Genomic DNA, 12,147 nt, shown 5'->3' with positions numbered 1-12,147 from the left:
CAGACTAAACAAAAAAAAGAATTAAACAAAAAATGTTCCTGTATTTGTGGATTTCGATTAGTCTTGCACTAAATGGCAATGTGTGACCATGATGGCAAATATGTTAAGTTATATGCTAGGAAAAACATGGACTTATATGAAAAATTTAACTAATTTCCAAGTCCAAAAAGGGCCATAATTCAGTCAAAATAGTTGACAGAGTTATGTACTCTTGCCTACAGATGGAAATCATGTTGATAAACTAGTGTTAAAAGTTTCAAAGCCACATTTCAAATAGTTTTGACAAAACGCTGACTTGTAAGAAAAACTGAACAAATTTCAAAGTCCAAAAAGGGCCATAATTCAGTCAAAATAGTTGTCAGAGTTATGTACTCTTGCCTACAGATGGAAATCATAATGATAAACAAGTGTTTAAAGTTTAAAAGCCATATGTCAAATAGTCTTGACAAAACATGGACATACACAAAACAGAACCAATTTCCAAGTTCAAAAAGGGCCATAATTCAGCCAAAAAAGATGAGAGAGTTACGTACTCTTGCCTATTGATAGAGACTATTATACTAAACAAGATATAAAAGTTTTAAAGCCATATGTCAAACACTTTACACAAAATATGAACTGGTACGAAAAACTTAACCAAGATTTCTAAGTCAAAAGGAGCCATAATTTAGTCAAAATGCTTGATGGAGTTATGTACTCTTGCCTACAACTGGACATTGTGATGGTAAACAAGTGTTGAAAGTTTCAAAGCTTTACCTCAAAAGACTTTGTCAAAATGTGGACTGGTACGAAAAACTTAACCAAGATTTCTAAGTCAAAAAGGGGCAATAATTCAACCAAAATGCTTGATGGAGTTATGTACTCTTGCCTACAACTGGACATGGTGATGGTAAACAAGTGTTGAAAGTTTCAAAGCTTTATCTCAAAAGACTTTGTCAAAATATGAACTGGTACGAAAAACTTAACCAAGATTTCTAAGTCAAAAGGGGCCATAATTCAGTCAAAATGCTTGACAGAGTTATGTACTCTTGCCTATAACTGGACATGGTGATGGTAAACAAGCGTTGAAAGTTTCAAAGCTTTATCTCAAAAGACTTTGTCAAAATGTGGACTGGTACGAAAAACTTAACCAGGGTGTGACGCCGACGCCGACGCCGTGGTGAGTAGGATAGCTCTACTTATTCTTCGAATAGTCGAGCTAAAAAGGGCACAATTTTGTAACCAGAGGGTCATGATGACTCAGGATCGCTCGCCTGAGTAATATGAGCTACATAGACAAATGTAAGAGATCAGATAAGAATATTTATTTATTTATTTTGTTGGGTTTAACATCGCACTGACACAATTATAGGTCATATTGCGAATTTCCAGCCCTGATGGTGGAGGAAGACCCCAGGTGCCCCTCCGTGCATTATTTCATCACGAGCGGGTACCTGGGTAGAACCACTGACTTTCCTTAAGCCAGCTGGATGACTTCCTCACATGATGAATTCAATGCCCTGAGTGAGGCTCAAACTCACATCGATGAGGGGCAAGTGATTTGAAGTCAGTGACCTTAACCACTCGGCCACAGAGGCCTCAATCAGGTAAGAAAGTCAAATATAAGTAAGCACTAAAATCTTTTCCCAGTTGTGTGAACATGTTTCAAATGTCAAACTGATGCTAAAATATAAAGAAAGTAGGTCAGTAGGTCACATAAATAGTCCCATGTTTTTTGATGAATCAGAAAACTTTGAACACTATTTGTAGAAGGTCACACAAGAACCATTTGTGTAAAATTATTTTAAAATCAGGCTAGCAGTTTTACACAAGAAGATTTTTAAAGTTTCCACTATATACATATAGGGAAAAGTGACCACGCCTTCTGGCAGCCATGTTTTTTGACGAATCAAAATAATTTTAACAATCTTGGCAGAGGGTCACACAAGGACCATTTGTGTGAAATTATTTCAAAATCAGGCTAGCAGTTTCACACGAAGATTTTTTAAATTTCCACTATATACATATAGGGAAAAGTGACCATGCCCCCTGGGGGCCATGTTTTTTGACAAATCGTTATAACTTGAACAATCTTGGTGGAGACTGATATAAGGACCATTTGTGTGCAATTATTTAAAATCAAACCATTGGTTTAGGAGGAGATGTCTTTTGAAGATTTTTCTATTTTTAGCTCTGGCGGCCCCTATGTGCAACCAAGCGGAACCATTTGAATAACTTTGGAAGAGGACCATCCAAGGAACATCCATGCCAAGTTTCATCAAAATCCATTCAGTTGTTTTTTAAACACAATTGTTGACGACGGACGGACGACGCATGATGGACACAGCGTGATCACAATAGCTCACTCTGAGCATTGCTCAGGTGAGCTAAAAAGCAAAATAGAGTTATGGATACTGTGTTTATTGCAGAGTACAAGTGTGTGAAGTTTCAATCCATTCCCAGGAGTGCTTACTGAGATACCAGCTTACATACAAAAACTTAACGCCGCAAAGGTGAGTCCAATAGCTCTACCTATTCTTTGAATAGTTCAGCTAAAATGACTGTACTGAAACTTGAGCCAATACAAATGAAACTAAATTAACTTTAAAACACATAAAATTCACTGCAAATAACACCATGCTTGATAATCAGGGAATAACGGTTTCCATAAAAAATAACAATCAACCGGAAACAAAAAAGGGGAAAAATCAACTCAAATATACCACACAATACCTTAACGTAAGAAAGAAAACTGTGACTCTATCGCATATGAGTGTGTATGTGTGTATACATACCTCTGTTTTTCTGAAGAAGTGTGATATAAGGACTCTGTGATGGTGGCAGTCGGCTGGGTTCATCTTTCAAATGTAACATACTTGTTGAGACATGGTGATCTACACCATTCTGAACTGGTAGCTGAGACAATGAAGTACTTGTTTCTAGTTTGGATGGTGATGAAGTCTGCAAGTCTTGTTGAGTGTGGGTGATATTCTCATGTTGATGTGATGGTGATGTTGGCTGATATGAAAAAGCACTTGTGGGTAGAGATTCTGAGGCAGTGGGTGCGACTCTTTGTGTCGGTTTCCAACTGTAACTCTCCTCTGACTTGGGAGCTGGCTGGCTGAATGATTCTGGGGCAGATATCTAGAAAATCAAGAATAGTTACTTCATCGAGAAATATAATTACTTTAAATTACCTAACTGGCTAATATTGGTTAAAACAAGAGATCACAGAGTGATCTTGGCGCCCACCATTGAGCCATTTTTGAATGTTCCAAATTTCAAGACTAGCTCAAGGTCAAAATCAAGGTCAAAGTTAATTTCCGTACACAACACAGTGCATGTGGTCCAAATTTGAAAGCTGTGGCTTGAGAAATGTGAAAGTAGGTCACTAGATCAATTTCAAGGTCGAAGTTCATTTCAGTAGACAGAACTATGCATGTGCTTCAAATTTGGAGGTTGTAGCTTGAGAAATGTGAAAGTAGGTACTAGGTAAAAATCAATGTCAAATTTCAATTCAAAACACAAAAATATGCATGTGGTCCAAATTTGAAGTCTGTAGCTTCAGAAATGTGAAAATAGGTCACTAGGTCAACCTCAAGATCAAAGTTCATTTCGGTACACAAAACTATGCATGTGGTCCAAGTTTGAAGGCTGTAGCTTGAGAAATGTGAATGTAGGTCACTAGGTCAAAATCAAGGTCAAATTTCATTTCGGAACACAAAACTACGCATGTGGTCCAAATCTGAAGCCTGTACCTTCAAAAATGTGAAAGTAGGTCACTAGGTCAATGTCAAGGTCAAAGTTTGTTACAGTACACAAACCTATGCATGTGGTCTAAATCTGAAGGCTTTACATGTGGTCCAAATTTGAATGATGTAGGTTATGGACATGAAGATTCTAAAAGTTTTTCACTTGGGGGATAATTTGAACAAACTTGGTAGAGAACCACTAGATGATGCTACATTATAAATATCAAAGCCCTAGTCTTTGTGGTTTGGACAAGACGATTTTCAAAGTTTTTCCCTATATAAGTCTATGTAAACCATGTGACCCCCAGGGCGGGGCCATATTTGACCCTTGGGGAATAATTTGAACAATCTTTGTAGAGGACCACTAGATGATGTCATATACAAAATATCAAAGCCCTAGGCCCTGTGGTTTTGGACAAGAGGTTTTTCAAAGTTTTTCCTTATATAAATCTATATAAACCATGTGACCCCTGGGGCAGGGCCATATTTGACCCCAGGGATATAATTTGAACAATCTTGGTAGAGGACCACTAGATGATGCTACATACCAAATATCAGAGCCCTAGGCCCTGTGGTTTTGGACAAGAAGGTTTTCAAAGTTTTTCCCTATATAAATATACGTAAATTATAAAAATAAACAAGAGCTCGTCGAACACGAAATGCCCCCCTTGATGCATTCAGTAATTGCATAAGGAACAGAAATTATATGCTCACTGTAAACAAAAAGTTCTACCATTCTGGTTTAATCTGACCTTGACCTTTAACCTATTAACCTAACAAGAGATTACAGAGTGATCTTGGCGCCATCCACTGAGCCATTTTTGAATGTTCCAAATTTCAAGACTAGCTCAAGGTCAAAATCAAGGTCAAATTTCATTTCCGTACAAAACAATGTGTATGTGGTCCAAATTTGAAAGCTGTGGCTTGAGAAATGTGAAAGCAGGTCACTAGATCAATTTCAAAGTCAAAGTTCATTTCGGTACACAAAACTATGTATGTCCTTCAAATTTGGAGGCTGTAGCTTGAGAAATGTGAAAGAAGGTAACAGATAAAAATCAATGTCAAATTTCAATTCAGAACACAAAAATATGCATGCGGTCCAAACTTGAAGCCTGTACCTTCAGAAATGTGAATGTAGGTCACTAGGTCAATCTCAAGATCAAAGTTCATTTCGGTACACAAAACTATGCATGTGGTTCAAATTTGAAGGCTGTAGCTTGAGAAATGTGAAAGTAGGTCACCAGGTCAAAATCAAGGTCAAATTTTATTTTGGAACACAAAACTATGCATGTTGTCTAAATTTGAAGCCTGTACCTTCAAAAATGTGAAAGTAGGTCAATAGGTCAATGTCAAGGTCAAAGTTTTTTTCGGTACACAAACCTATGCATGTGGTCCAAGTTTGAAGGCTTTAGCTACAGAAATGTGAAAGTAGGTCACTAGGTCAAGATCAAGGTCAACTCATGTCAAGGTTCATCTTGCCACTCAACTATACATGTGGTCCAAATTTGAATGATGTAAGTTATGGACATGAAGATTCTAAGTTTTTCCCTATATAAGTCTATATGAACCATATGACCCCTGGGGCAGAGCCATATTTGACCCTAGAGGGATAATTTGAACAAACTTGGTAGAGAACCACTAAATGATGCTACACATTACAAAATATCAAAGCCATAGTCTTTTTGGTTTGGACAAGAAGATTTTCAAAGTTTTTCCCTATATAAGTCTATGTAAACCATGTGACCCCCAGGGCAGAGCCATATTTGACCCTAGGGGAATAATTTGAACAATCTTAGTAGAGGACCATTAGATGATGTCATATACAAAATATCAAAGCCCTAGGCCCTGTGGTTTTGGACAAGAGGTTTTTCAAAGTTTTTTCCTATGTAAGTCAATATAAACCATGTGACCCCCGGGGTGGGGCCATATTTGACCCCAGGGAAATAATCTGAACAAAATTGGTAGAGGACCACTAGATTTTGCTACACACCAAATATCAAAGCCCTACGCCCTATGGTTTCGGACAAGAAGATAAGAAACCGTTTAACTGTTCTTGGTCAATGTGACCTTGACCTTTGACCTAATGACCTCAAAATCAATAGGGGTCATCTTCTGGTCATGGCCAACCTAACCCTCAATTTTCCTGATACCAGGCCCAAGCGTTCTTGAGTTATTGCCTGGAAACCATTTTACTGTTACTCGTCACTGTGACCTTGACCTTTGACATACTGACCTCAAAATCAATAGGGGTCATCTGCTGGTCATGACCAACCATCCTATCAATTTTCGTGACCCTAAGCCTAAGCGTTCTTGAGTTATCATCCGGATACCGTTTAACAGTTCAGAGTCACTGTGACCTTGACCTTTAACATACTGACCTCAAAATCAATAGGGGTCATTTGCTGGTCAACATCAACCTCCCTATCAACTTTCATGATCCTAGGCCCAAGTGTTCTTGAGTTATCATCCGGAAACCGTTTTACTATTCAGGGTCACTGTGACCTTGACCTTTGACATACTGACCTCAAAATCAATAGGGGTCATCTGCTGGTGATGACCAACCTCCCTATCAACTTTCATGATTCTAGGCTCAAGCGTTCTTGAGTTATCATCCGGAAATGGATTGGTCTACATTCCGACCGACCGACCTACTGACCGACTGACCGACAGACATCTGCAAAACAATATACCCCTCCTTCTTCGAAGGGGGGCATAATAAAGGGCCATAACTTACTCACAAATTGTTGAACCAGTCTGATTTTCAGGGGGACACAACTAGGGTACCAATTGAATACATCATTCTGACAAAGTTTGGTCACAATCCCCACCAGTAGTTTCTGAGGAGATGCGATAACGAGAAATTGTTAACGAACGGACGGACTTCCATACGATTCGTGTATTAGGTGGTCATTCCATTGTTTTAAAACAATAGAATGACCAATTAAGGAACAAAAGAATTAAGTGGTTATGGAATGAATACAAAGGATTTCTATTGTCCTAGGCCACACCTCCTACCACCTAAGGTACCAATCGTGTGCTCGGACAAACGGACGGACCACGGACGCAGAGTGATTTGAATAGCCCACCATCTGAGAGTTGTTTGTAAAACACTTATGCTGCCAAGGATGGGTTGTCTCATTTTCAGACACATTATCACTATGACTTTTGACCTACTAACCTCAAAACATTCAAGTTTGAAGATAGTGGGTCAGGTGGTTTTCAAATTTTGGAGTGGAAAAGGTTTTCAAGGTTCAGGCCCCTGTGACCGTGATCTATTAGCCCCAAAAAGTGTAGGAGTCATCTATTTTATAAGCCCAATCATGCTATCAAGTTTGAAGATTCTTGGTCAAGTGGCTCTCAAGTTATTGGGCGGCAACCATTCTCTAAGTTCAAGTGAACCAAACAAGTACAGGGGACATCTACTTCATAAGTCCAATCATGCTACCAAGTTTGAAGGTTTTGGGTCAAGACTGTAGTGGTTCTCAAGTTATTGGGCGGTAACTTTTTTCAAGGTTCAGGCCCCTGTGACCATGACCTTTGACCTACTGACCCCATAAAGTATTAGGGTCATTCACTTCATAAGCCCAATCATGGTACCACCTCTGAAGGTTTTAGGTCAAGTGGTTCTCAAGTTATTGTGCAGAAACTGTTTGCTCTACTGACAGAGGGACAGATGGACTGACAGACCGACCAATGTGACAGGCAGGTGCAAAGCAATATAACCCCCTTCTTCAAAGGTAAAAAAAAATTATATATATATATATATATATATACATATATTATATATATACTGCTATAGAAAATTCAGTATTATTATATCCGTATCATACTAAACTTGTTATCTGCTATTCACATGTGACATGTATTAAGTATACATACAATTAATTTAGGTATACTTCTGAAATACTGTTGAAAAATGGTGTTAAACCCAAAACAAACAAACAAACTTAAAACACTACTGTGAAATCATTAATATTCGTGGGGGACTAATTTTCATGGTTGAGTCAATCCACGAAATTTAGTCCAAAAGAACAAGTAGAATTCCCATTCATTTTATGTTCAAATCCACGAATTCGTATTCCCACGAAATTGCTGTTTTGACAAAAACCACGAAACTTCATGCCCACAAAATTATATGATTTTACAGTATACGTTTTTCCGCTATTCAACGTAACGTTAACTTCATGACGTCACGTCCATTGTTTTATGATGTATTTATCCTGATGAAGGTGTAAGTGCCAAAACATTGAATGATAAAAGATAAATATTCATTGGTGTTGTTGAATTTTACCATCGTATTCTTCAAATGTGGGCATAACAAATATCTTGCAATATTACACAACTTTTGATATACATTGTATAACCTAATTAATGCCCATTCTTGAAACATTTATATGTACAGGATTTTAGCAGCACTTTACCTTCAAAGATGGGCATAAGAAATATCTTGCAATATTAAACAACTTTTGATATACATTGTATAACCTCAATATGTGAAAGGTCAAGGTCACAGTGACCCAGAACACTTAAATGGTTTCCAGATGATAACTCAAGAATGTTTGGGCCTAGGATCATGAAAGTTGATAGAGAGATTGGTCATGACCAGCAGATGACCCCTATTGATTTTGAGGTCAGTAGGACAAAGGTCAAGGTCACAGTGCCCCAGAACACTTAAACAGTTTCAAGATGATCTCAAGAACGCTTGGGCCTAGGATCATGAAAGTTGAGAGGGAGGTTGGTCATGACTGGCAGATGACCCCTATTGTTTTTGAGATCAGTAAGTCAAAGGTCAAGGTCACAAAGTATCGGAACAGTTAAACAGTATTCGGACGTTAACTTGAGAACGCTTGAGCCTAGGATTACTAAACTTAATAGGCAAGTTGATCATGACCAGCAGATGACCCCTATTGATTTTGAGATCAGTAGGTCAAAGGTCAAAGTCAGAGTGACCCAGAACAGTAAAACCGTTTCCGGAAAACTTGAGAATGCTTGGGCCTAGGATCTAAGAACTTAATAGGGAGGTTGATCATGACCAGCAGATGACCCCTATTGATTTTGTGGCCAGTAGGTCAAGGTCACACTGACACAGAACAATTAAACCGTTTCTGGACGATAACTTGAGAACACTTAGGCATAGGATAATGAAATTTAATAGGGAGGTTGATCATGACCAGCAGATGACCCCTTTTAATTTTGAAGTCAGTAGATCAAAGATCAAGGTCATATTGACCCAGAACAGAACTTTTTTTTGCTAAATAACTAGAGAATGCTTTGGTCTAAGATCACATTTGATATGGAGGTCACTTATGACTGGTAAATGACCCATAATTATTGATTTGAGGTCAGTATGTCAAACATCAAGTGCACAGTGACCAAATAATTTTTGTTCCTTGTGCAGTTACTGAATGCATAAGAAGTGGGGGGGGAGCATTTTGTGTTCTAAGAGCTCTTGTTTCCTTATTACTTGACTGATATTTATAATATAAAGACCATCGAGGACTGCAAAATGAGTGCTTTCCTCTGTATAAAGCATCTTCCAGTTCTCAGTACTTTTCTCAAACACTTCTTGCAGTTGGGTGAAGTATTTGAGAAAAGTGCACGTTTCGCGCAGAGGGAAGCACTCATGTTAACTCAAATTTCTGTTTTACATGAAATATCATGTTTTAAAAACTGGTTACCCGCACTTTATTTGTAATATTTAATAAATGTTTTACTAATCCTGGTAAATGAGATACTGCCACTGTGAAACTGTTATTTCAGGTTTACCCTAATTGAAAACCACTTGATGTTTCCTGTCGCTCCCTTTTAAGGATCTATGGTATGTCTATATATACTTAACAAGTTGTAACTTACTGCAGATTTATTGCTAGGAGCCTTTGAGAAGTCTGTCTTAACAGGTCTGTACCCTTTGGGGGATGAACTTGCTGGTCCTCCTGGGGTCCACCTCTGTGGTATATCTTTTAGTGAGGGAGAGTCTTTCCCCTCCCTGTGGGACTTCTCAGTGGAGTCAGGGGCTGTTGGAGAAGGTTGTACACCAGGCTTCCACACACCTAAGAAAAAGAGAACTAAAAATAGTCAATGTCATAAACTGATAGCGAAAACACATAACTTTCCCACAAGTTGGCAATTATCTCTAAAGATAAAATATGACATTAAAATATTCGACACCTTAAACACCATAGATGCTTGTGCACAATGCACAGTTTTTTACCCCAGGGACCATCCCAGAATTGTGGGTGTATATTATAAACAGGTAAAGACAGTTTCCCAACTTCAAAACAAGCTTTTTCATGATTTTGTCACTATGATAAGTGAAACTACTCTCAATGCTAATTGTCTAGGCTAAAAACTAAGTTTGTTCTTATATTCAATAATAGATTGATCTAGAGTGGTTTATTTTTTTAAACAAAAGTCTATTTTATGTGAATTTAATAGGGAATCAGGCTTTGCGACGAAAATCGTGATCGATCCCTCTACGGTAACATGCGATATATACCGAATGAGATATACTAACGAATTAAAAAATGTGGTCTTCCGGCACGTGCTAGGAGCGTCTGACTTTGGATTTTTTGTAAGAATATGCGTTTTCCTTGTGCGTAATAAGCGTCCACATAACTTGTCCAAACCGCAACGCCTTGCATATCAGTACAAAAATGTGCAGTATTGTTTTTATTCCAAAATCTACCTTTAAATTGATACAAACGCATATTTCTGGGCAAGCTAATGGATTGTAATGATTCACAATTGAGGCACTGCCTTATTTCATATTAGTATTTGAAGAAAGAAATATCAAAAATCATTGATCAATATTTTAGTGTGACCAATTCCAATCTCCGCCGTGGAGGTAAAATTTAAAGTATTCTTTCAGCTCCAGCAGCCCCTAAAAAGCCACAGTGCCCCTGTTTGCGGGAAAAAACTGAGACCTTACAATGATGCTACAAACCAATTTTTATGAAGATCCAATAAGCAATTCATGAGAAGAGGTTATTTAAATGTTTTCCTATTTTTAGCTCTTAACAGTCCCTGAAACAGCCAATTAGCACCCCATTTGAATAAATGTGAACTAGAAGATGCTTTTGTAGAAAAGTGCATGTCTCCCCCAATTCATAGTAATAATAGGCAAGAAGTCAATAGGGGACAGGAGCGAAAATCAAAGAGACACTGATGGTTGGATGCAATAGGGATCATCTACTCAGCATGTTCAATCATCCCACGAAGTTTCAACATATCCTGTGCCTAGTGGTTCTCAAGTTATGGATTGGAAATGGTTTTCCATGTTCTGGCCCCTGTGACCTTGACTTTCGATCAAGTGACCCAAAAATCAATAGGGGTCATCTACTCTGCATGTCCAATCATTTTTTATGACATTTCAACATTGTGGATCTCAAGTTATTGATAGGAAAGTTTTCCATGTTCAGGCCCCTGTGACATTGACCTTTGCTCAAGTGACCCTAAAAATGATAAGGGCTATCTACTCTGTAAGTCCTATCATCCTATGAAGTTTGAAGGTTTTGGGTCAAATGGTTCTCAAGTTACTGATCGGAAACCTTTTTCCATGTTCTGGTCCCTGTGACCCAAAAATCAATTGGGGTTGTCTACTCTACATGTTTAATCATCCTATGACGTTTCAACATTCGGGGTCAAGTGGTTCTCAAGTTATTGATCAGAAACAGTTTTCCATGTTCAAGATCTGTGACCTTGACCTTTGATCTAGTACCCCTAAAAATGATAGGGGTCATCTACTCTGTACACCCTATCACCCTATGAAGTTTGAAGGTTCTAGGTCGAACAGTTCTCCAGCTATTGATAAAAAATGATATGTGACAGACGGATGGTCCTTGTGACCTTGACCTTTAACAGAGTGACCCAAAAAGAAAAATAGGGGTCATCTACTATGTAAGTCCTATTGCCCTATGAAGTTTGAAGGTTCTAGGTCAAATGGTTCTCAAGTTACTGATCAGAAATGGATTTCCATGTTCTGGGCCCTGTGACCTTGACCTTAAATAGAGTGACCAAATAATCAATAGGGGTCATCTAGTCTGCATGTCTAATCATCCTATGAAGTTTCAACATTCTGGGTCAAGTGGTTCTCAAGTTATTGAACGGAAATGGTTTTCCATGATCAGGCCCCTGTGACTTTGACCTTTAAAAGAGAGACCCCAAAACCAATAGGGGTCATCTACTCTGCATGTCCAATCATCCTATGAAGTTTCAACAGTCTGGGTCAAGTCGTTCTCAAGTTATTGATCGGAAATGATTTTCCATGTTCAGGCCCCTGTGACCTTGACCTTTGATGTAGTGACCCCAAAAACAATTGGGGTCATCTATTCCATAAGCGCTGCCAACCTATGAAGTTTGAAGATTCTAGGTCAAATTGTTCTCCAGTTATTGACCGGAAATGAAGAGTGATGGACGG

General features: G+C 38.4%; 1 protein-coding gene across 25 annotated transcripts in view; it reads right to left on the bottom strand.

Annotated features, from left to right (window-relative positions):
- Positions 1–12,147, bottom strand: part of LOC123563976 (sorbin and SH3 domain-containing protein 1-like) — a 426,437-nt gene that overhangs the window by 217,344 nt on the left and 196,946 nt on the right. For all 25 annotated transcript variants that reach the window (XM_053536619.1, XM_053536629.1, XM_053536606.1 and 22 more), the window contains 2 exons: positions 9,585–9,781; positions 2,775–3,123 (listed from right to left, as the gene is read on the bottom strand). In XM_053536619.1, coding sequence (XP_053392594.1) covers positions 2,775–3,123; positions 9,585–9,781 — 546 coding nt within the window. The remainder of the gene's footprint in view (positions 1–2,774; positions 3,124–9,584; positions 9,782–12,147) is intronic.

This window comes from Mercenaria mercenaria, chromosome 2 (assembly GCF_021730395.1).
Source record: "Mercenaria mercenaria strain notata chromosome 2, MADL_Memer_1, whole genome shotgun sequence".
NCBI classification, from domain to species: Eukaryota; Metazoa; Mollusca; class Bivalvia; order Venerida; family Veneridae; genus Mercenaria; species Mercenaria mercenaria.
Note: the sequence above shows the minus strand (reverse complement) of the source record. Positions and strands in the feature narration are given on the sequence as shown.